This window comes from Lampetra planeri, chromosome 5, assembly GCF_965212315.1.
Source record: "Lampetra planeri chromosome 5, kcLamPlan1.2.h2, whole genome shotgun sequence".
Lineage (NCBI taxonomy): Eukaryota > Metazoa > Chordata > Hyperoartia > Petromyzontiformes > Petromyzontidae > Lampetra > Lampetra planeri.
In genome coordinates this window covers 2735012-2760349 of record NC_136111.1, presented here as the reverse complement: position 1 = coordinate 2760349, position 25338 = coordinate 2735012, and the positions used below count along the sequence as shown (strand labels likewise).

At 43.8% G+C, this 25338-nt stretch overlaps 2 protein-coding genes across 8 annotated transcripts; one reads left to right on the top strand and one right to left on the bottom strand.

Moving 5' to 3' along the window:
- Positions 1-41: 41 nt before the first annotated feature.
- On the top strand, positions 42-11206 carry NCDN (neurochondrin). 6 transcript variants are annotated; one of them, XM_078594072.1, is made up of 9 exons: positions 42-263; positions 609-685; positions 1400-1468; positions 1975-2122; positions 3693-4706; positions 6165-6391; positions 6926-7156; positions 8054-8193; positions 9431-11206. In XM_078594072.1, exons 3-9 carry the CDS (start codon positions 1446-1448, stop codon positions 9862-9864), a joined length of 2217 nt encoding a protein of 738 aa, XP_078450198.1. In that variant the 5' UTR covers positions 42-263; positions 609-685; positions 1400-1445; the 3' UTR covers positions 9865-11206. The 6 variants fall into 6 exon arrangements, with proteins under 6 accessions (XP_078450198.1, XP_078450199.1, XP_078450201.1 ...); XM_078594073.1 differs by having other exon boundaries at positions 115-133; XM_078594075.1 differs by lacking the exon at positions 609-685 and having other exon boundaries at positions 162-263.
- DRC3 (dynein regulatory complex subunit 3) lies at positions 10752-24346 on the bottom strand. 2 transcript variants are annotated; one of them, XM_078594077.1, is made up of 13 exons: positions 24246-24346; positions 22508-22675; positions 21256-21372; positions 20883-21049; positions 20604-20750; positions 19590-19709; positions 18397-18509; positions 17424-17598; positions 16699-16830; positions 15779-15849; positions 14476-14599; positions 13409-13540; positions 10752-12359 (listed from the first exon to the last, which is right to left on the bottom strand). In XM_078594077.1, the coding sequence occupies exons 2-13, from the start codon at positions 22665-22667 to the stop codon at positions 12249-12251; spliced, it is 1569 nt and encodes a 522-aa protein (XP_078450203.1). In that variant the 5' UTR covers positions 22668-22675; positions 24246-24346; the 3' UTR covers positions 10752-12248. The 2 variants fall into 2 exon arrangements, with proteins under 2 accessions (XP_078450203.1, XP_078450204.1); XM_078594078.1 differs by lacking the exon at positions 24246-24346 and adding an exon at positions 23069-23160.
- Positions 24347-25338: the final 992 nt, after the last annotated feature.

Genomic DNA, 25338 nt, shown 5'->3' with positions numbered 1-25338 from the left:
GACTCTGAATCAGCATCGCAGAGCGGCCCCGGAACAAGCATCGCTCCACGTGACCCCCGCTAGGCCTGCAGCCTGGCGGCCATCTTACCTAGGGCCCTGCAAGCGTGCAGGGACCGCGCGCGCCCAGGAGAGGGTGAAACTTTAATAACCTCACGCTCTTTTTTGTTTATTGTAACGAGCGCAAACCCTTCTTTTTTTGTCGACGACACATTAAAAAAAAATTACATCCCTTAAAATCACGGCATTGCCTCGCGACTCTACATGTACGTGCCTCGATGGAAGGGTTATTGCCCGAAACATCGCCGATTATATATTTATGATGTTACGGCAGCGCGCCATGTTATTGACGAACGTGTGTTAAGGGGGCAGGGGGTTTCCACTAAAATGTAAAGTATTGTATTGTTATCGCACCGGTTGGACACATTCGCAACCCGGATGTAAAATATTGAAGCTCCCGTGAGTTGACCCCGGAAGTAGAACCTCTGTGTCACGAGCCAGGGCCACGTGCGTGCTGTGGACGCGCGCACGTGTTTGTCCTCGTGCGAGCGAGGGAGCGAGCAGCCGGTGAGCGGCGCCTCTCTTCGCTCTGCTTTGTGTCTGCTGTGCAGGATGAGGAGGGGGAGAGGCTCGTGAAGGACGCTACTACTACTGGGCAGTTGTAGGCAGTCGCCCTCCAGCTAACAAGGTTAGGAGTGCAGAGGAGAGTGACGCTCACAACGAGTGGAGCGCGCCGGGCTGCGTAAACGCAGCAAGTTGGCACAGTAGGGGGCACAGGTGGTCGTGCATCTGACAGTCAACCTATGGCACCTGGGTCTGTCCCGTGATCTGCCGGCGAGCCTTCAACGCTTAATGTGGCATCAAGGTGCTCCTAGTCTGGCACAATCGCCGTGGTTGCTGGAGAGGAAGTATCGGCCAACACCAGGGACGATTATCTGATCCAGCCCTGTCTCCCTAGGTCGACTCGGCCTCAAATGAGTACCCGGTACAGTGTGTGAACATCGCCAAAGGCGTGGTACTTGCTATATCACCCCCTTCGTATGCCGTCCCTTCCTTGAGATGTGCTACTCGTGATCAACGCCCCAAGAGTCTGTGAAGGCTAAATGGGGGACACGTCGTTGTAATTAGTCATTGTTACGCTCGCACTTGCTTTGACACCCATGACCAAATCACCCAGAATGCACCCTAACTCGTCGAAGCACAAGCTAAGCAGGCTTGAGCTTGGATAGAGATCGGATGGGTACTGAAGGCTATTGCTGGGGCCACGTTTTCATCAAAGGTGAACTGTTGTACTTTACTATGCTCCAACGTCTTCACCAACCCACACTGATCAGCCTGGTGAAGTATGGTTAAACACCCCCCCCCCCATGGAGTAAAACATAACCCCATGTTTATTTTTCAGTTGCGTTGATTTGACTGGAAAAATATTGAGAGAAAAAAAATCAACAATGCTGACGGCAAGGGACGCAAGGTATGTTGTGTTGCATGCTCTGCATTATAGTGTGTTGAATTTAGTTTTATTTACAACTAAAATGTTTTTTTTGTAGTGACACAATTTCAAATATTTGTGTCAGAATTCAGTATTTGGAATAAGTTATACCTGTCAACCCCTTATCAGTGCCTACCTTATTACAGACCAGTTCAAACCTTATTGGTCGCCCGTTACCTTATAAATCTCAACGTTCATCCTACAAAGTCCCATCACCAGGGAGAAACAAACAAATAGACAAAACAAGTTTCGCCCGTATTGAAACGGCTGTACGCCGTATGAACCTGGACACTCAATTTCCCTGTACAAGAAAGACTACGGGTGAACTGTATGGGTTGACAGGTATGAGTTGGACATGTCTAATTGTGTATGGAGGGAGGGTTGACAGCTTGAACTGATGAGAAAAAGTTAATTGGGTTTTGCAGCTTAAAAAAGTTGCTTCTCACAGTTGATTTTGAGCAAAATGTCTTGTTTGTGACCATTTGTAGGTTGTCTGGTGACGAAAGAGTTAATGACGGTGGCCATGAGAGCAAACCTTCTGAGGATAATGACGATCTTAGTTCATCAATGCAGCGATGTCTGAATGCTCTGAGGGAAGCGAGGAATGACAGCGAACAGTTTGCAGCGTTGCTCCTGGTGAGTGACACTATCTCCGTGACAACTATCTCCGTGACAACTATCTCCGTGGCAACTATCTCTGTGGCAACTATCTCCGTGACAACTATCTCCGTGACAACTATCTCCGTGGCAACTATCTCCGTGACAACTATCTCTGTGGCAACTATCTCCGTGACAACTATCTCTGTGGCAACTATCTCCGTGACAACTATCTCCGTGGCAACTATCTCTGGCAGCTATTTCTGTGGCAACTATCTCAGCTATCCAATTGAACTTAAGTGTGTGAACGTTGGCACAACGCGGGCAAATAACGGCAGCACGCTTCTAGCTCGGGACTTGGCTCGTCAGTGACAGCATCGTCAACGATGACTTTACTTTGATCAGAATCTGTATTTATCTCGGAGAAATCCGATGAGCTATGAAGCTCTTTTTCACAGATGTCCATTAGGGGCGGGTCAGAAAGTTACAACAACCAACAATTTTAATGAGGGAAATCCCGAGCTATTATCTTGATTACAAGACGCAATTTTTTCCCCCAATATGAAAGTATAAGTTTGGGGTGCAGCGTAACAATCCGGTGGTGGTGTGTGACCAGGTCTTGATACCTTTATTGACACCGTGCACAGGTTTGGTGTGCGTCTTATAATCCAGAGATTACGGTAGTGTATTATAGTACACCGTAGAGAAAGACAACCCAAAAACACATTCCTGCGGAGGGAGCTGGTAGGAACGTTGGGTTGCTCGGTCAATGGCCAGGGTCAACGGCGGCGTGGTGTATTCAGCAAATATGGCCGACTGTGAGGGCGGGCACAAGCCGGCGTGAGTAGGTTAAACGTTGAGTTTTATAAGGGCACCACGAGGTGACCAGCCCCTCCCCACCCAGCCCCACCCCACCCTCTCCACCCAGCCCCTCCCCACCCAGCCCCTCCCCACCCTCCCCACCCAGCCCCTCCCCACCCTCCCCTCTCCACCCAGCCCTACCCCTCCCATTTTTGGATGCACGACGGACGGACACAAGAATCCCCTGTGGGCTGGTGTAACCAGGAGGTTCCTACCAGTATGAGCCTGATCTCTGATCGATTGCACGCAGGCTCCAAATGTGTGTCAAGACAGCCTGGAAAATCCAGCCGTGTACTCGCAGACGAGATAAGAGAAACGTCGTGAGAATTTTTATAATGTTTTATTTTTATTATTTCCCTTCTATGTGACTTTACCGAAATAACCAAGAATATGAGATGAGAGCTATTTTGTGGGTTGTGCCATTAAAATAGTGGGTGTATAGATGAGCCCCTGGCTTCAGATTGTCGAATTGTTACCACTGCCTCGAGACCACTGAATAAGGAGTTGAAGGCCCTTTTCCAAAGAATCAGACTCCCTCACCAATACATTGCACAACGCAGACAGCACTTATTGGGTGAGCAAGCGGTTATAGCCCCCTGGTGCTGCAATTATTGAAAACACTGACTTAAACATGGCTTTTTGACAGCATTAAATGTGATTTTTAAAAATCAATACAGTACAATATGCTTGTGCTATGTGAGAAAAAAATATATTAAACTTGATGTATACGTGTCCTTTGGTTTTACAGGTGACAAAGATGCTTGCCGTGGAAAACACCAACGCAAAAAAGCGACGGAGAATTTTTGACGCCATCGGATTCACATTTATAAACAGACTTCTGTTACCATCTGCGGCGTCTAATGTGTCCGCTGTAAATGAATATCGGTCGCTGGGAATTGCTATGTTGGCATGTTTTTGCACCGATTCTGAGCTCGTGTTGAATTCACAAGTTCTCAACAAAGTTCACATTTTAGGCGAGATTCTAGCACTGAATCAGCCACATGAAGAATCTGAAGACCTTAACCTGTACAGGTCGGTGGTCGACGATTGTTATCAGTGCTTTCAAGGAATAATTGCAGCACCAGGGGGCTTTAACCACTTGCTCACCGAAGAAGTACTGTGTGCATTGTGCAATGTATTGGTGAGGAAGTCTCATTCTTGGGAAAAGGGCCTTCAACTCCTCATTCACTTGCTAAATGCACGATCTTCAGAATGCTGGGCAAAGGCCGAAGAAGACCTCTCCAAAGTTTTGAAGCACCTTTGTGTGCAGTTTGCAAATTCTAACGATGGCAATAAGTTCGACATTTGCGAGCTCCTTCCCAATTTTCTGCCACCCTTGGCAATCTTTCAAAAGTGCACGCAGTGCTCCGAATGTTTCCGGACTATACACGCGGAACTATTCGGCGTCCTCAACAGCAAGATTTCTGGTGCTCAGAGAGATCCTGCCCTGAAGCTGGCCTCTGCTATGATAAATCTCTACAGCTTGGATTGGATTCTGCCCGGAAACACAACCGCAAAGGATACGTTCTTCGCGCTGATCGTCAATCTCGCGTGCATCGAAGTCCGTATGTGCCTTGAGGACACCGATTCCGTGACGGTAGCTAACAAACACGCGATTTTGATTGCTTGTTACAGCATTCTGGAAAATACCGTTACACTGCTCACCACAGCGGAACACCAGTTCAGCAGAGTTTGGTGCAACCAGATCGTCACGAAGATGGAAGAGGCCTTTTCCGCAGTGATTTATTACCTAAAGCAGCAGGTAAATACATATGTATGTATGCGATTCGCATGAGATGAGGACTCGGTGAACTATGTCCTGAGGGACGGAGTGGCTGGGTTTGAAGCTGCTTTAATGCAGGAATATATATGTATCACGGGTAGTGGCTAACGTGTGAATTTATAGAACTCTTAGGTTTTTTCGGTAAAGCCACGTAGGTAAAAATAAATAATAAAAGTTAAAATGCTAGAAATAAATAAAAATAAATATAATTATTTATAATTATATTTCTATTATTATTTTTACTTTTATTATTTATTTTTACCTACGTGACTTTACCGAAAAAAACCTAAGAGTATGAATCCTTGCAGTCACGAAAGCTTCAAATCTAGAATTTATAGAACGTTTTAATGTTTAAGGCAGTGCGGATCGACACTTCAGATGTTGAACACAGGCTTTGGTGCCAATGGTTGTGTTGCATAGTGAAGTTGGTGTTACACTTTTTTTTAAATCCTTTATATTAAGTTCACTTGCTTGCTTGCGCGCTTACGACCGTGCAAATCTTTCGGTCGTTTTTTAACCCACTTCCCGTGATCCAATCGAGCTGACATTTTGCACACAGACTCGTTGTGCGTGACAATTTATTTTCGTGAACATTTTTTTCCTAAATTTTACACTTTTTAGGAAAAAATAAATTATATTTAATTACCAATTGCTTAATGGTGGCAGGCAATCATCTGACCCATAGGTGGCAGCCATCTCAAGCCAGAGGACGAGAGGACTCTAGCCGCCACGTATATAAAGGATTTATAGTGAAAAACTTTGTTTTTCTGGGTAAATTTTTTACACATAGTATCATATACAGGAGTCCAAAAGATCCTGTGTAGGATTTGAAAGACACTTGTGTGGCTTGGAAGAATTTCGTAACAAATTATCACCGCTGTCACAAATCTAACATCGAGGAAGCCCATCCCGCACGGCCGTTTTGTACTAAAACGCATATTTACAATGATGGGTGCTCATTAAACTCGGAAAATATCATCTTCAGTTGTTTTTGGCAGATCGTTAGCCTGGTGGTGAGCAAACGCTTGCCCGTGAGACAGTTTGCGGAGAGGACAGTTTGGCAGAGCCACTTGATCATCTGTGCTGGGAATTACCGTATGCTGCACGGCGGACATTAATCACGCGTGATATCATCACAAGAGAGTCCATCTTGGTCCTTCCCCCACCACATCTCCGATTACCTAGGTTGGCTACGTATGGTGCGAAAGAAGTTAAACACATCTTGTGTTTGCATCCTAGGCCATTTCCAGAGTTAATTGCAAATTGTTATTAAAACCACATTTTTTGTAATTTTGTTTATCAAGGTTTCTCTTACTATGTAGACATTTTTAATGGACTAGCGACGTTTCGAATAAGGCATATTTGTGCGTGTGCTATTTTTTAACACCTTGCACTGTACATTTATCTCGCTCACGAAACCTTGCTGTGCTGCTCTAGGTTCTAGAAGAGTGGATTGGAGACAGCTTTGTGTTTGCTTCGGTTCGTGTGCTTGGATCATGGATGGCGGAGGAGAACCTGACTCTCAAAAAGGAGATTATGGAAATCATTCCGTCCTTAATGCAGTACAGCTGGAAAATGCAAGGCAATGAAGTGGAGCCAGCGGCCAAGACAGTCGAGCAAAACCCCTGTCAGTTTGTCAGTGATCAGATCGTTGATCCACTTAGGTGAGACAATATTTGTTTTATTATTCATATATACTGTGTATTTATTTGTCCTAATCACAATGATAATAATCGCTGTGCAGTGGCGGCTATGCACGCCTGTAATCCATCCGTGTGGAGGCAAGGTTTGGTGGCTCACACGCGTTGTTTTGAAGCTGCCTACCCATGGGTGTTGAGGTGGCATAACCTGGCTTGCCAAGAAAAGGCAGTGCAGCAATTGGACTAATATCCATCTTCACTGGGATCGAGTGTTGCCCCCTTGCGCGCATGGGTTTCCTCTCGGTGCTCCAGTTTCCTCCCACGTGTGTAAGTTGGCTGCAAACGTTTAAAACGAAAACCCAATGCAGGACCTTCTGGAAAGCAGGGCGTTTCACTTTGTATTGAGATTAACTCGTGTCACCACCAGCAAACATTGGTAGTACAGCATAAACTTGACATCCTTTACGGTATGTAGCCCAACTTAAACCTATGGCCACATCCGGCAAATACCCTGAAAGGTATCTTCTTCTTAACTTGCGTTACGTTTGTCATTTCCAGGTTTCTGCTTCCAGGATTTTGTCACCTAACGGCAGAAGACGATGCGCGGAAGCTGCTCTTGGAACAGAACCTCCACGTCCTCCTGAGACTCTCCTTCCAGAGGCAGTGGGAGCTTTTCAAACGTCTCATGTCGGATGAAGAATTGCAGACGTATCCGGACGTTGAAATGACCCTTCGCTATCAGTGCAGCATCTTTTTAAACCTCGTCGTTACCGAACCCCAGTTTGCGAAGTAAGCTCCAAAAAAAAAAGTCCTAATTTTGTCGTTGGGCTTTGTTGCCTAATTTACAAAGTTGGTGTCACCCAACCGAAAAAATTGGTGTTGGGTCGTGTTTTCCTCCATTGGTGGAAATTCCCCATCCCTGTGGTGGGGCCAGCCACTTTCATTGGCTCAACCACGGTCGACTTCTCAAACTCGTCCTCATTTGACCAACTCACCGAAGGTTGAAGGGTTTCAGTCGACCAACTTTTATAAACCTCGGCGATTGCGATTCTCGCTCTTAAGCACAGCGCCACCTGTCCGGTTGCGTCTTATTTATCAGCTGTTAATGAGTAATTCAGTAATCAACGTAGTCAGATAACTGATGTGACAGTGCATGAAGTGCAGCCGGACAGACTGAGTTGAAATGCTGGGATCTTACTTGCTGTAAGCCTATGACCAAATCACCTTTGAATACGCCCGATTTTGCCTGATCTCAGGCGCTAAGCGGGGACGAGCCTGGATAGTTCTTGGGTGAGCGACCAACTTGCATTACAGGTGTTATGTTGTGGGACACGAAGTTCTGCGCAGCAAAATGCAAATGTTGTACTGTACTGCTGTGCTCTACGTGCCCCGCCTTCATTATTCTGCACTGAGCGGCATGAAGTACGGTCAAATAACTTCCATAAACCCCCATAGCATGGGGAGGCCCTCATCCAGCAGTGGATTGACAAGGGCTGCACAAGTGCTTGTGGTTGAATGAGTTTCTCGAGGGTAAAGACTTTCTCTCGGCTTGGGCACCAATAGAACTCTTTAAGTTTTCTACATTGTATATACAATTCTGCATATGTCACCACCCTTAAATCTGTGTAAATGTATCTCACACATGGTAAGACCGTCACATTTGTGTGTTTTTTTTTATTTGCTCAGGACTGATGAAAACTTTGCATCATTGCTGACCCTGTTGATGGATTCTTTGCCATTGGTGATTGGCAGAGATTGCCTATTGATCCTTGCTGGCAATGTGTGTGCACTGAGCCTGATGCTGATTAGAGTGTTGGACATCCCCGGTAAGGTTTTGTAACATGGTCTACACACTTGACAATGCAAATGGAATGACCTCTACACAAAATGGTATTTTTACCCAATTAAGCATAAATGTCCAACTTATATACAGTGTTTGCAATTAACAAAGCGTACATTGTTATCATGAGTTAGGCATTAAAAAAATGTAGCATAGTTTTCTTGAAAGGGTGTTATTTACAGTTATGTTGGGGATATGTATATGTGCAGCATTCGTGCGTGCATGCGGTAGTGGTGGCGTAGTGCTTGGTGAACTGTGCTACAAACCCAACAGCCGTAGTTCGATTACCGAACCACGGCTAGCATCAGTGGCAAGTGATATCTGAGCGAGTCCTGAGTGAGTACCTGGTGCGGTGTGTTTAACATCTTCACTGTTAAAAAATAGCGGACGACTGGACTTGCAAACCAGAGGTCGCCAGTCCGATCTCCTGGAGCGGCAGTTGAAACAAATGGGGCAAGTTCTTAAGCCAGCCCCAGCCTGTACACACAGCAGCTTACTAAATGAGAGCTCCCACGAGCTCACTCTAGAGGGGAGCCTTCTGCCAGCAGCGGTCTGAGTAAGCAATTGCACGGCTCTACTTTTAACCTTTATGAACACCCGAAAGGCACCTGATCTCAGAAGCTAACCCGGTTTTAGCCTGCATAGTGCCTCGTTGGGTAACCACCGTGCATAACAGGTGTTATAGGCTTACGGGAGCTACGTGTTTGCTAAATAAAAAAGTTTGATGCTCCTATACTCATACTCTTTGGTTCTCTCGGTAAAGTCACGTAGTTATAAAAATAAAACAATGTATCACGACGTTTCGATCGCAACACAAGCGGTCGTCCTCGGGCGGAAAAAATAATCCAGCAGTGGAACTGCTGACCCAGTGAGAGAGCAGTTACAACAAGAGGTTATCTTCTTGGTTCTTTTGGTAAAGTGACTTTACCGAAAGAACCAAGAAGATGAATCCCTGCAGTCACGAAAGCTTTAAATCGAAACAAGAGGTTATTTATGTGGCGATGGACAAGCAAGCGCATCTATACGTTCACCACCTTAAAACCTGCACTGACCAGTGTGGTGAAGTATGGTCAAATAACCCCCTCAGCATTGGTGGGAGTCCCTCATCCAGCAGTGGATTGACAAAAGGCTTTACATTTACAAACACCGATTTACTGTTTAGAGACTCCATAAGTAACGTCTGTGAAAATGTTGTCATCCTGTATTTGTTGTTGTCGTCGCAGCTCTTTCCAAAGCGACGTCGCAACAGTTCTTCACAGCGGTCATTGACTTTCTTTCCAAACCGTACCTGCTACAGAAGAGCACTGCGGAAGGAGAGCAGAGTGTGGTCGTCATGAGGAGTGGTTACAAAGAGTGCTGGGAGGATATTTCAGAGTTGTGGTTTCTGGGCATGCAAGGTCTCGGTGCTTGCTTGGCACGTCTAGAATGGCTGCCGCTTGTGTTGCTTGATTCTGGATGGCTGCTCGAGATTCTACAGCTTCTGGCCAATGCCGAGACAAAGCAAGTGGCCCCGGATCTCCTGCAGTCCTTCCAGAGTCTGTTGACAGAAACGAGTCTCCATAGCAGCCGCTGCAAAGACTACGTTCTGCAACATGCTGGCAGACAATTGAGTGATCGTTACAATATGGATTCGCTTAAAAAAGCACTTGATCACTGATAGATCACTCACCTGTATCTTAAAAAAAAACTTTTGTTACTGGATTTCAAAATCACTGGTTATTACTGCGGTATTATGTACGTTAAACTTCCTTCACACCACATAGTCAACTGTGCTAATTGGAGGTGCGGTTAAATCGGTACTGTAAGAATACGTGCCGTGTCCTGCACAATGGGCATTAAAGATCCCGTGACGTCATTCGCAAGCGTAGGCCCCAATGTGCAGGTGTGTCTGGTCCATTGTTGCCAAATTAAAAAAATTATTTGCAAATATACAAAATTTGGGAGCCAGGACCCTTCCAAAAAGAATCGTGAGACTCGGCGAGGCTTTCCTGGCTAAACAATCATACCAATAATAAATAAGTGCTGGGGTGTTTTTGTAAAAAAATGCAAACATTGTAGACAATGGTATCGATTAAAAAAGTGTATCCTAACGAGCAGAATAAAAATGTATTCACACTTCATATCTTTTTTATTCGATGTATTTTGTATTTAGTGGATGAGAAACAGTGATATAGGTTTGATTTGAGAAGACTTAGCATTTTACATCTCGGCTGGCTTCTGCCAATAACATCCTACCCTGGTGCACGTTTGCCCCGATTTCTGCATGTTTTGCCACAAGTACTTGTTGTTAATGCAGACTTGATGCCTTGCAAAAGGTATCTGGTGTAAAACCTATTTATCATTCCTGCTTGTGCTTGCACACTCTCCTCGCACTTACAGGCCGTCCTCACCCAAGCATCTTTTGATTCACTTCTCTAACCCCATCTCTTGCTTCGTTGGTTTGCGCTCTAATCCACTCATGCCTCGTTAGAACCTCGGAGTTCTGCTGCTGCTGCCTCAACTAATACCATCACAGAGTGTATAGCTTTACCGAGTCAACACTAGTCAAGATTCTTCAAGTTTATTTTGTTCAAGCAGATGACAACTCGGAGACCCAGGGGTAGTCTCATTTGCAAGAGACCTGGGTGATAAAATCACCAAAGTTCAATAAAACGCAGCGAATTTAAATCGGAGCAAAAGCAACCAAATAGAAAACAGTGCATAAACAACATGAGAAAATCGAAAATACTGCACACATTAAACTACATTTTCCTAGAATTAAAGTTGGTTTGGGATAAATTACTTTTGAAGAAAGTTCGTAGTAAAATTACATAAAAGTTCTCAATCCTCGAGCCCACTCCCTCGCTTCAATCTTCTACAATAACTGGGTTGTGGTCTGAACCGATATCTGCAACCTTGGGTACAATGTAATCAATTTGTTTAAAATCGTAGATTTTTTTACTTCATTTTGTACATTGTAATATGCTTTATATTTCATGCAGTAAACGTATGGGTCAAGATTACTGCCTAAGCCTGATTTTTCATAGTGTAGTATCACCTTAGTCGGTAGAATTGTATTTTTTTTGGTGATACATTCATTGAAATGGTGTATTCAAGCGCATGTAAATGTTACAATGGAAATTAAGTTGAAATTACAATATAGTTTGGGGAAAAACGTGCTATGTTTTGCACTTCAGCTCTGTCATGACTTTCAAAAGCCGCGAATTACATTTAAAAATGAATTTATCACAAGATTACAAACATTTTGAACATTACAGAGATGTGCCCCATATCCAAACGCCGTGCAGCTTGACTAATGTGTTGACATTGGTCAGGTTTTTTTGGTTTATTTTTCGAATGTATCTTCGGTACCCTTTCCGGCTAACTCCGAATTCGGCCTTTTGAGAGGTTTTACCGTAAAAGCCTAATGTTTGATACCAAATATTATCTGTGTAGCTCTTATATAAGTACAAGTTCACTCGTCCTCCCCACCTCGTAATGAGCAGACCAAAATAGCCACCAATTTGAGGATGGATTTTGCTGCCCAACAAAGTACGTCTTGTGGGTTTTCACAAAGTTTTGCTTCATGAGCCATCAGCGTGGGTTACAAATGACGGCCGCTAAGAGTGCTGGGAGGCAGATGGGAATCGTAAGTAATAATGTTTAGAATTTTCAATGAAAAACCTCAAGTGAAATGAAACACGTTTTCATAACTAATACCGTCTGCTTTACATAAACGCCCTTTATGCATACTTGACTTTATAATAGCGAGTTTTTTGCTATCAATAATCTCGTAATGTAAAATACCTTCATGAACACACCCGAAAAAATCGTTACAGAACTTTCATGGCCATGTTGAAGAGGCTACAATTGCAGAAGATGTTTAGTGTTACCCAACGCACAATGTCATTGGTGTTAGCCAAACATCCCAACGTAGCCATACCCTCTTGAAACGGTCTCTTCAGACTTTGTGCGGTTTCCCTGGGCAAATACGTTCTTGTTATTTCTCATTAATGTCATTACACGCACACTTCCAGAATTATGGGGGATTCTAAGAGGTGTTCACAGAGGGTCCTGGATGTCCTGGTTCTGTAGCTCCTCGTGCAGATAGTCGACGTAGTGATTGATCTCGGTGACCCTGGCGCGATTACGTTTCACCTCTTCGTCTTGAACCTTCAAGTGAACGATTTGGTCAATACCATGTATGTGTGCATAATGTACAAAGCCGCGCACGCACAAATCAACAAATAAACACGTGTTCACATAAAGTGGGTGGCTACCCAAATGCATTTGTGGAAGAACTGGAAACTCATGTTGGAAAATAAATAAACCTCTTCTGTGTATTCCCAACAATTGCTCAGGTAGCACGGAATTGTTTTGGACACTTAAAATAGTAGTGAACAGCCTTTGCTACTCAGACTGCTAGAATGTGGCCTCACCGCTCCATATCAGCCATACTTCACCACTCTTGTCAATGATGGTGAATAGAGGGGTTGGGCGTTGAACCGCATTTACTTGGGTCATTTTCATCATATAGGATCCTGAAAGTGAGGAAGCCCGGGAGGGAGCCTGTGGTTTACCGCATTTGACCCAAGCGCAACCTCGGGGAAAAAATTACCAAATATTATTTACAGTGGGTGTAGCGCCACCTGCCGGACAAATCACGTCATTTATACAATGACCACTGCCTACATTATTTGGGTCTTTCGGTCAAGTCACGTAGATAGAAAAAAATATCACAACTAATACAAATAAATAAAATTGAAAATAAAGTGAATAAAACATAAAAAAAAAATATTACGACGTTTCGATCGCAACACAAGCAATCGTAATTGTTTCTCGATTGCTTGTGTTGCGATCGAAACGTCGATATATTTTTATTAACTTTATTTTCATTTTAATTTTTTTATTTTATTCTGACTATTTTTTCTATCTACGTGACTTTACCGAAATACCCAAAGAATAAGAATGCCCGCAGTCACGAAAGCTTTAAGTCAAGATTTAACCACTGCCTATCTTCAGTATTTAGCGTAAGGCCACGGTGACGTGGCACACCTAAACTCTCTCTCGATACTCAGTGGACAACTCGCCCAGATCCTCCCACGCCTGCTGATTGGTGAGTGCGAGAACCTGGCGAGTGTCGAGTGCCAGGTGAAGTGTATGCTGCCCTGACAGGTGGATGTGGTTAGGTGTTCACAAATATGTCCAAAAAATGCTCTCACCCTTTGGACAAAGGTGGCCATCCAGGTGTTTGCTCGAGAAATGATGTCATCTTCCTTGTTGTCAATCTTCAGTAGATGAATATCGTGTGAAGCACTCGCCGCATTGACGAGTGAATCCTTGTCTGTGAATATCTAAATAAACCCCCACCGAATAGAGTTCATCATTAATGTACCTGCAGAGCAACAAAACTGACGCGGTGTTTGATCGGACACTATAAACCACTGCAGCGACGCTCCGTACTGCATACATGCTTCATGTTCATCTGACCAACTTCCAAATTCCCTTCAACACATTGAAGGGGTTGTTGTTGGCACCGGCGTACAAACACATCACATCACGGTAAAACTCTCCACCGCTCTGGGTGGCACGCGTAACAGCTCTCACCCTGAAGTGTGCAGATGAAGGCTGGCGAGGATAGATAATAACAGGCGAATGTTGTGGGCAATGGCCTAATTTTTAATAGAGAGGGCTATACTCTGGTCTTTTGTCCAAGATCCATTGTACAAAAAAATTTATTTTCAAACATTCCTTCGCGTAATAACGAAGTGCTATGAATTAATGTAGTGTTATTATTATTATTCATCTTTCGACACCCACAGGTGGATGCGCACATCTCCTTTATGAATGGACATTTACAGACAGGCCACAGTGGTGCGATTGTGGACATGCAGCCCAGACTGTGGCCCACTCAGTAAACCACTGTTAGTCTGCGCTCTTTCAATGGAGGAGGAGCAGCAAAACTACACGACATTTTTCTCTTGGAGCCCTCTCAGCATGGCCAGCAGACCTCGACATTGGTATTTAGCTCCTGAACATATTGCCATACACAATAGAATAAATGTTCCTAAAATTACATAAACACCATTTAGGAAAGTGACAGTTTACAATATTTTTTTATTATAATATATAAAGTTTAATGTTGATATATAAGTATAGTATGACAATATTCGACTATGTTTATAACACTTTAGAGTGCAATTTAATGTATCATACGAGGAATTATCATAAATGTTGGTTTGATATTAGCAGCAAATATCTGGAGGTGAACATGAAAAAACCAACAAACCAGTCTCAGATCTTCAGATAATTCTTCTTTTAGTTCGTTTTTGACAATCTTGTCAAATGTAGACATCAACACCTCTAAAAGTTTTTCATGGTAGTTGTTCTCCAGTTCACGGCACTGGGACAATGTAGGAAGAAGCTCAGGAAACGTGGGCAGAGCAAACAAAACATTTGAGAACACCAGTTTAAAACGTTCATAATCACTATTTTTGTGTTTTGATTGTTGTCCTTCCCCCGCACCTCTGATTAGTACGGTTGACTACGTACAATGCGAAAGAAGTTCCACATACATACGTTTTGAGCACATTTGGCAAATAATACATATTCTAAAATCACCCACAAATTATTCAATTGAGAGTATACACATCAATCATTGCCCCCTCCAAGCAGACTAATGTCCCAGGTCACTGTTGCAAACGATACTCATCCTGGCCTCTTGAGTTTTCATCTGGTTAAACAAACTCAAAACTTAAACATGTTGAAGATTCTTCATGCACTCTCAACCACCTATCAGGTCACCACTGATCCAGCTGGCTATCTCTGCTCTGTAACTTCACGGAGTGGAGCAATTTATTGCAATTCTTTTTACTCCCGTTTTTGTTCCGGAAATGTTCCATTGGGTCGAAGTGTTGACGTCCCTATGCCCATAACTACAATATTATCAATATTTTTAAGAAGCGTAAATTCACAAAGAGTGGTACATACACATTAGGCAGGGTTCCACACTCCTGTACTGTAATCCAGTGCTTTGAAGGCAAGGATTGACGGACCACACAGCTTTGGCAGGCTCCAAAACCTGTTGAGCTGTGAGGCATCCAGAATATGACAGTACAGCAAGTGGGTTTCTGACCCTGGTTAACCCCCACTTTAAAACACCGATTAACAAGAATGAAGACAAATCTCCGAATCAGGACCCTCCTGAAAAAAAAGTCTTAGAACTCAGTGAGGCTTTTCTGGATAATGTATACATTATTATAATATTTTTTCCAAGTGTATATTTGTTGTCAACGCATGTGATGGCACATACGTGGCACGGTACATAACGCCCCAGGGATGTGATCCTACAGCAGAACCAAACCAATGAATCGTTCGGTTGGTCGCAGATGTTTTACCCTGTTACCATGATGCATCTCTTATTAACTAAATCAATATTTTACAAGCCTTCATTAATCCACCACCGGACGAAGGCTCCTCCAAAGTCATGTCAGTCATGTTTCTATGAAATTAACATGTTTCGCAGGTTTACCAAGTAATATCATGAATAAGTTGTGTAATTTAGGAGCAATGCAAACAATGCCAAAGGATATAATCCTTGCACGTTTTCAATAAACGCGCCAACCATGTCAGTGAGGTTCCTTTCAAAGTCCTTCACCACATCCTGTTGGTGAAAGCAGAGTTAAAGCAATCCAAGGAAACAAGCGGTCACAGCTCTGAACCACAGCGGAGCAGGGCACGGCACATACGGTAACCTCCTTTGATGGGAAATTCAGAACGGTCGGAAATGTGACTCCTGTGGTCACCAAAGCCAGACCACGGATCGCACAATCCAACAGTGCCCACACTGCCGATACGCGGGCAATGTCACCGACATCCACAAGCCTCCACGGAGGCCAAACTCACATTTGTATGAACAGATCAACAGGGTGTTGCGAAAGATAAATTATTGGGAGGTTACAGCAGCAGTATACATACAATCGCAGTGTGCAACACTGCTTGCCGAACCCCAATTTATATGATAATTTGCAGCCCATTGTAAATCCACTTCTTGACCATTCTTCATTGTCCGATGAGCACGGTTAGCTACGTACGGTGCGAAAGAAGTTCAACATGCATAAAAGTCCTTGCTACTCGTGTTAGCCGTGGCCAGACTTCAAACTCGGGTCACCAAGTTTACAGTGCAGTGCATGAATCACTGCACCGCTGCCTTACCCCCCAGCGATGTAAGGGGAGCAAAAATATCGCAGCCGCTATATCGCTGAAGTGGTACTCAGTTAGCATTGGCACACACCTCGAGATTGATGGGAATGGGCACCACTCTCCCTTTTCATAATTTAGAGTAATGATTTCTGAAAGGGCAGATTAGTGCAGTATCTTCCATGTAAAGTGCAAGCAATTTTACTTCTGAGAATTTGGTTTTGAAGTGTTTCGGTTCCGACTCACTTGGTGTTTGAGACCAGAACGCGTCAATAATTATATGACACTGAAGGCATCTTTTCACATTGCTCACCTCCAGCTGGTCGAGCAGTTGGATTTCTAGTTTCATCAACGCATCCCACATATTATTTATTTTCTGGCTGTGCTCCAAAATCTTAGCATCCAGAACAGCAGCATCGGTGATCTGCTGTACTTCTTCGAAAAGCTTTAAAACACAAACACGTTCACCGCACTTTAATATAGCAATCGATTTTTTAAATTGGCACTAAGAGGCACAATGTTCATTTCCACCTCCTCCATGCCTTCCCTCCCATAGCTGCCTCAAGCTTTCCCATTATGCCCAAGACTTTCCCCCCACCCCATCTGTGTATCCATGTCCGGCTTAATTTCATCATTTGGCTACTTCTGCCCACATATTATCTTTTCCATGTTGAAACCACTACTCATCCCTTTCGCTATTCCACTCTTTGTCCCCCCCAATCTCTCCCAGTTGCTTTCCAATGTTCCCAGTAAATGTAAATTTGCTATCTCTCCACTGTAATGTAAATTATCCGAACATATCTAAATCCGAAACTCCTTCCTCGTACACACATGTATATAGCGGCAAGTGCTAAAAATAAATTGTATTATTATAAACGTATCACATTTTCAATGGGCTCATGTTACATATTCATCACGAAACTGAACCTTTTCCCCACAATACGTTTAATTGCAACCTCAACATCACTCAAGGGCAAATTAGAAGTAATTTCCGTAAGCCTTTAACAAGCGTAGGTTTTAATGTCGGTTGTCAATTACCTGCGCGTTTTCTTTTTCAAAGTCGCCGATGATGGCCGAAGCCGCCTGCCGGTTGTCGCCCTTCGCTTCGTTCACAGACCTGGTGAAATCATCGACTTCTTCCTCCCTCTGCCTGTACTGCTGCAGTCCATATTCAAAAATCTTCTGGCAAATGTCAACAAACTTCTGTCGATAAGTAACTGTGATCAAGGAAAATGGCAAGTGCAAAGCAACGCTTTTGTTTTTCTCCTTTAACACGTTAACGGTTGTAACATTACGGGGTTACACCATTACCCTATTATCCGTTACTGCTGTCAGCCGAAGGGTCCAGTTAATCTGTGTCTCATCCTGCTAAGTGAAGATTGGCAATGTTTCTCTTGGTTGTGAATTTGTGAGTACAACTTACCCTACTGTTTTCATTGTAACCCTCTCTGAAGCAGAGGTCAAAAGGTCATTACAACCAATGAAGGTGTAGATACGACACCTCAACGATGCTACCTTCCATATGCCAGGTCCCACAGCTATTGGACTACCTTCTAAAAGACTGCAATTCCCACTCGTGTCCCTTCATCTGCCTTTCGAGCTTCCCTTTGATCGCATGCTTCTGTCTGCGACTCAAAAGCTGGCCTATCTCAGTGGCCTGCCCCCATCCATCGTTCTGACATCCCCCACCCATTGTGATCTCATCTTCCTGGTGAGATCATCGATGCTTTCTCGCCACATTGTATACCAAACTTCCAAGTTACTTCCACGATCATGTAAAGGAATTTCAAGCACCCCCTGGATATAATCCTCCACATATGATACCTAAAACCAAAAGTATATTTCAAGTCCCTCTGAATGTATGTGCAATTATATCACGTACATGATGTCCATATTATTCACACACTATGTGTGTGCTCATTTCTGTTTGTGATACAAAAAATGTGTACAGTATATATAATATACACACAAATACAGGATAAATTATTGTACCATACAATCAAAAGGATATTCATCAACAAAACCTGACATTTCAGGCAATGATTGAAGTATTGCACCATCTGCATCTTCAGAAAACATGTTGTCAAAGACAGCCTTGTCATCCAGAGTGTCCACAAATGCAGCCTGTAAAGAGACATTGAACATTGCTATTCCAGGAGATTCATCAACTCACGGGAGCATTAATACTGGGATTGTTCCAATAATTAATTTGAATTCCATCAATTTTTTTTCTCTCATAATTTATCACTTGCACGTGCTCTCGTCAAAGTTATTAAACTGGAAGTGTTGGTTTTTCCCATGGTGAAGCAAATCAAATCTTTCTCGGAATTAGCACTCTTGGAATGTGGAGACAGGTCTATCGATGCCAACCAGTCACCGGGCCTGACTGCCTTTCTTTTGAACCCCAGAGTCTCTATCTTGAACATTTTGGTGCCCATGTGGAATTTTAATCTCACTCAGAATCCCCCAGAGGACTTTGGGGTCAGGAATAACTCAGGAGTAAAATTTCAAATTATCCTGTTCAAGGACACATTCTCTCAGGCCCTCCAGATATAGAAGCCTGTCAATGCCATCCAATAGTCCTGGCTTTCATTTTGGCAGGGGTGGAGGAGTGGTTCTGTGAGGACCACTGGTTATGGATCTTACTATTGCCACTGCCTCTGTTCCCCTTGCCCCTGGAGCTGGGCTAAGAGACCGGCTGCACTACTGAGATCTCAACAAGACTGACCCAGTTCCGACCGGTGGAGGGATTTCGCGGTTCTGAACTGTGCCATCCTCTGCAGATCATGGCGGGCATTCTAGAGGCTCTGGATTGGAGGAGCTCTGGATTCCATGCACACACCTGTTCATTGTTCGTGAGACTTATGTGCATAGCTAACACGACACTGTATTGTAGGGGCTGAATATAGATAGATAATTAATTTAAAATTGGTACGTTTTATGTGATCTGACTTAAAGTGTATTTGAGCGAGAGTTCTATTATGGGATTGGAAAGGAAGGCAGTGACACTGTGAGAAATGGCAATTGTATTGTCCAAAAATAGATGGCACAGAAGTGCTCCATTAATGCAGTGGTGGTGCATGTTCATTTTATCTGAGTTTGGTAAAAGCTTGCCAATGTCTCCATCACCAACATTGGAGGAAACCGTTAATGCAATGGGTTTTTACTGTTTCATCAGTCCCATATATTTATAGGCATAAATACCTTATGCAATGCCAGCATGTTTTCCTTTTGCAAATGCTCTTCTTTCTTCTGCAATGCAATGTTCTCATTATGCTTGAGCTCCTCAATTAAATAGTGATACTTTTGAAATGCTTGCTCTTTCTAGGAGACAAATAAAATGTTTTGTGTTAAAACAGACTAGTAAATGTTTAAATGCCACTTCTACAAAAAGCACATAACACAATTGGCAATGCTTTGCTCTTCGCCAAATATCTGACAGACATACACATTTCAATTTTATTTTTACGTAGGCAGTGATTCATTGCAATCACCCATTCGATAATTGCACGCTTCATTTAACAGTTCCAATTATAGTTTAATTTTGTGCAAGTGCTATGTTCTTTTTTTAGTAATGTGTGGACATACACATTATCATATCTTCAAGGAATGTATCTAGCGACTGAACCAAGGCGCTTAGCAAAGAATAAACAACGGTACATTTGTTTAACACGTAGGCTTTCGCGACCAATATTATTCATAATCAGTTGATGAGTTAATGATGACGTCACCCTGCTGCTGCTCTATTTAAGACCGGGAGCCAGAGCAGAGTCTCACCATTCTGGCGAATTGCCCGATGATGCTGGATGCAATTACCAGCGAAACGTCGTACTCAAAAATTGTAAATGTTGTGGTTTCACGCTTAAACACACCGGTGGACTAAAGCAGTGAACTATTTGTCTTTTGTCAACGTGACACTTTTTTTGCTGATTGGCCGTGTCGGGTGGTGGAGGGTTACGACACATTTATAAATAACGCGATCTAAACCCAAAAAACGTTGATTATGAACGGTACATTTGATTGAGATGGTGGAGAACGAGGTGAATGAAATATATTAGAGGAAGCCATGGGAGCAAATCTGTGATGATGCGTGAATTCTGTGAAAGCGAATTGATGACAGTAAATTATGATGAATGGATTGCATGAATAAAGGAACGACAATAATGGGAAAAAGTTTTTACAAATATTTTCTGCAAGTACATCACTTTAAACACGTACCGTATTGTCATCCAGACGTCTGAAATCCAAGTAGACCAGGTTTGGTAAATATGCAGCAATGTAAAACTTGTATTGCTCATCCTCACACAAAGGGTTTCCTCTCACATTGAGAGAACTAAGTCTCGGAAATGTTCTCAAGTAAACCATCTGCAACAACAAATATATAACAAAAATGAATGTACTTGGAAATGACTTGAAGCAGCAGATGTGTGTGGTATGAATGAACTAACTTCTTTACACGACATGTAATATGAACGCAACCATTGTTTGAAGGCTTACATTTGGTAACTGATCCAGAGAGTTGTTTCCAGCAGAGAGGATTTGCAAATTCTTTAATGAGTCCATATTTTCCAGCCGTGAAATTCGATTGTTGCAGATACTCAAATCTTCCAGTTTTGTCAATGTATCCAGACCTTTGATAACTTCAATGTTATTAAATGACAAATCTACAACATACACACACAATCCCTTTTCATTATTAACTACATCGCCGGAAGTTTACATTCTCACGCTGAGAAACAACCTTATTGGAAAAAGAATGCTCTGTGGAAGTGACGGACAACACATTAAAATGTAAAATTCTGTACAGGTGCACCAAATAGAATTCGCAAATTACTTTGTATTCAACACTACACACAGATAGAATGCTTACCGAGCCATTGGAGATTGATTAGTGACTCGAGTCCTTCAATCTTCTCAATTATATTGTTATCCAGTTGCAGTTTTGTAATGTTGTTACACTGCCAAAGGTTATCAATTCTAAGAATGTCTGGAAAATGTGACGGAACACAAATCATTACGACGCGGTATGAATAATGAGACGTGTTTGCACAAGTTAAATTAAGCACATTTAACTTGTTTTCAGAAATTTGTTATTCATTAATTAATCACAACCTATGACTAAATAATCCAGTTTAATAAATATATCTAAAGCTAAGCAGAGCTGCGTCTGGATTGTGGTTGGATGGGTGAACACCATGCATAACAGGTGATATAGACTACTGTGGGGCAACGTGATGAGCAGCAGAGGGAAGTGCACCAAAAATAATTGTTGTACTGTACTATGCTGCCATGAATAAGCTCTCGAAATTGACCAACCTGCACTGACCAGCATAGTGAAGTATGGTCAAATACACCTCCACACACGAATGGTTCAATGTTCTCCAATACAGTACAATATTTGGGCAGGTAGAACACAATACAATTTGAATGTTTGTACGGTGTAAATGCGACTGCAACTTTAGGCACCATACAAAACAAAATGTTTATCATGCAGATCAAGGAGAATCAAAATCTCTATTTAGACTCGAGAAATCTGATGAGCTACGAAGCTCTTTTTCACAGATGGCTCACATTTATATGATACACACAGTATACTGTATATATATAATTAATTTAAGAGATGAGACAGGCAGTCATAGGCAGAGGAAATGAGTGAAGGTGACTGAATTGGCTCAGGACATCAAGAAGGACAGGCATTCGATGACCCATATGGCCCGGTAGGTAGGAAAGCTCTAATCTTAAGGGGCAGCAAAAGAGCAGCAGTGACTTCCCACTGAGTGATGGTTGACTTGGGGCTTTATAGACAAGAAGGCCCTTGGTTGCCGAAGTACGTGAGCGGGAGCAGGAGTGAGATTCGAGTCGCCAGGTAGGCAGTGTGCATACATTTTTGAGAAAATCGTTTCGGAACATAGTACGCATACAGCATTATCTGGAGGTGGCGTGGAGGGAGGCCTCCAATGATTAAGATGACGTGTGTTTAAGTTTGCATTTTTTGCCCGTTAAATAAAAGTACAATGTCTTGCAATTGATCCATCAGCAAAGGTCAAACCATTCAAGTAAGTATAATATATCAAATATGGCACGCAACCTAAATCAGCAATAAAAGGCGAAGACGTCCTCACTTTTAAAGTCAAGTCTAAGTTGCGTTATCTCCTTGAAGTCAACGTCTTGCAGATGAGAAATCTTTCCAGGCTGTCGCTTGGGGTCTTGTTCTTCCACGGCCTGTATCAACATCTCCTCGTCAATAACATTCGGCTCCCCCGAATCGTACAGTTGATTCATTTTTGTACCTGAAAGGAAAAGAAACACACATTGGCATTTTGTCAACAACACGTCTTAGCTTATTCCAAATAAACATGGAAACTTAGACCAACGTTGGTCTAATAGAATCGGAATATATATACTGGAGGAATCTGATGAACTTTGAAGATCTTTTTCACAGACGGTCATTAGGGGCGGGTCAAAACGTTACAACAAACAATACGAAAACACGATAGGAGTGCAAAGTATAGGGAAGGTAAACAAATCACTTAAAATATATTCACTTATTTTACAGACGCGACCTAGCCACAAACGATAGCTCGACGAAGTGGCTCATCATGTGGCAATGCACAGCAGCCAAAGTGTCGAACAGTTCCAGCTACATGCCAACGTGGGCCCCACGTGGTTGGGCAAAGCCTCACGTGCACACGGGGAGCGGTGGCACAGCGCCACGAACCCGAGCCACCCGAGTTCGATTCCCGCTCACGGCCAACATCAGTGGCGATTAATGATCCCAACCGGTTCCTGGGTCTCCCCGAGGAGGTCGACTCAGCCTCAAATGAGCACCTGGTGAGATGCGTATGAAAGCATCGGGGGGGAAGGGGAGAGACAAAGGCGTGGGTGTCCGGCCGGGCGTGGTGGTGCCGAACCGCACCCATAGCTGTCAACCCCCTATCAGCGCCTATCTTATTACAGACAAATTAAGACCTTATTGGTCACCCCGTGCCCCTTATAAATCTCAACGTTCATCCTACAAAGTCCCATCATCACAAGGGAGAAACACAAACAAATAGACACAAACTTTTGCCCATATTGAAACGGCTGTACGCCGTATGGACCTGAAAACTCAATTTCCCTACACAAGAATACGGGGTAAACCGTATGGGTTGGCAGGGTACGTGTTGACAGGGTTTGTGTTGACAGGATACGTGTTGACAGGGTTTGTGTTGACAGGTACGTGTTGACAGGGTACGTGTTGACAGGGTTTGTGTTGACAGGTACGTGTTGACAGGTACGTGTTGACAGGGTTTGTGTTGACAGGGTACGTGTTGACAGGATACGTGTTGACAGGGTTTGTGTTGACAGGTACGTGTTGACAGGGTACGTGTTGACAGGGTTTGTGTTGACAGGTACGTGTTGACAGGTACGTGTTGACAGGGTTTGTGTTGACAGGGTACGTGTTGACAGGGTACGTGTTGACAGGGTTTGTGTTGACAGGGTTTGTGTTGACAGGGTACGTGTTGACAGGGTACGGCTTGACAGGGTACATGTTGACAGGGTACGTGTTGACAGGGTACGTGTTGACAGGGTACATGTTAGCAGGGTACGTGTTGATGGCCACCCACCAACCCGTGCCACAGTGCCGGCACCTTCATTAGCACGTCTACTCGCCCCAACAGGCCCGTCAAGGCTACTCGGGGTGAGGGGACCCATCAGCCGGCAGTCATCTCAAGTCGGTCGACCGCCCCCAAGGCAACCTGCCTCTGCTCCCCGACCTTTCCTCTCCCTCGCACTCCATCACGGTGCACCTAGCCTGGCACAAGTTTGGGGGTCTGGGGGACCGCTTCGTGTTCGCGAGGCGCCTCTCTCGTCGTTTACCGCGAGAAGGAGAAGAAGCGAGGCCCAGGCCGCCTCCTGCGCCTCCGTTCCCCTCGGCGGCGTCGCCGTCGCTAAGAGACGGCGAAGGGGGCGGGCCCAGTGGGGGCGGCGGAAGGGGCGGGGCCGGTGGGGGCGGCGGGGCGGTGGAAGGGGCGGGGCCGGTGGGGGCGGCGGAAATACAGAGCCATATTAATACAGGTTTTTTCTGGGTTAGATCGCATAAATATATAAATGTGTCGTTAAACCCGCCACAGCCAATTAGTAAAGTTTGTCACATAAACGGAACATACCAATTCGTTACTAGTATAGCACACCGGTTGTGTGTTGGAGAGCCAAGCCACAACATTTACAATCTGAGTACGACGTTTCGCCAGTAATTACAACTAGCTTCATCAGGCGACAGCCAGATTTGTGGAGAAATCCTCCCGTTTCGTTCCTTTTGTCCGTCACCAATATTCATGCCGCTATTTTTGTCCGTCATCACTGCCACCGTTTGGAAAAATGACTTTTTTTTTAATTCATTGGACCCATTCAGCATTTTTGGAAATTCGCGTACACCCAATTAAGCTTAAACATCACCTTTCGCCAGAGCCGCAATTGCTGAATGGCCTTACGTGGGCTAGGGGTTAGACTGGGGTTAGGGGCATAACCGTGGTGCAGAATCACATCAATCATATCAAGGGGTTGTCGGGCGTGTGGGAGGTACAGTACTTAAGAATGCATGGCAAAGCATTCCGCACAAATTAATGTATATTTTTGTGGTGCCTCCATTCCATGACAGATTTTCTGCACTTCATTGTACAATTTGGAGCACGTTACTGTCGCTCTGAACTTTGCGGCAAGTGGTGTAATGGAAAAGGCACAAGCACATGAAGATGAGTGGGATAATGATAAAGATAACAATAGGTTTTCCCCTTTTTTCTGGCAAAAAACAGGTGTTAAGATGTTAAAACACCAAACTGAAACCCTTTACAAGGAATCATGTCTGCATTAACCACAATGCTTGTGGTCAGAATGCAAACAAAAAGCATACTCTGATATTGTCCTTGAAACTGATTGGTCCACACCAGAGACAGCTTTCTTTTGAGCCTCG

What these genes read in the sequence shown, in the direction of transcription:
- NCDN (XM_078594072.1), top strand. Translation starts at nt 1,446, where the DNA reads ATGCTGACGGCAAGGGACGCAAG. An exon ending in CAGATCGTTGATCCACTTAG is followed by an intron (nt 6,392 to 6,925) that starts GTGAGACAATAT and finishes TGTCATTTCCAG; the next exon opens with GTTTCTGCTTCCAGGATTTT. An exon ending in TAGAGTGTTGGACATCCCCG is followed by an intron (nt 8,194 to 9,430) that starts GTAAGGTTTTGT and finishes TTGTCGTCGCAG; the next exon opens with CTCTTTCCAAAGCGACGTCG.
- DRC3 (XM_078594077.1), bottom strand. Translation starts at nt 22,667, where the DNA reads ATGAATCAACTGTACGATTCGGGGGAGCCGAATGTTATTGACGAGGAG. An exon ending in ACTTAGACTTGACTTTAAAA is followed by an intron (nt 21,373 to 22,507) that starts GTGAGGACGTCT and finishes CACATTTTCCAG; the next exon opens with ACATTCTTAGAATTGATAAC. An exon ending in ATGTCAGGTTTTGTTGATGA is followed by an intron (nt 17,599 to 18,396) that starts ATATCCTTTTGA and finishes GATCACAGTTAC; the next exon opens with TTATCGACAGAAGTTTGTTG.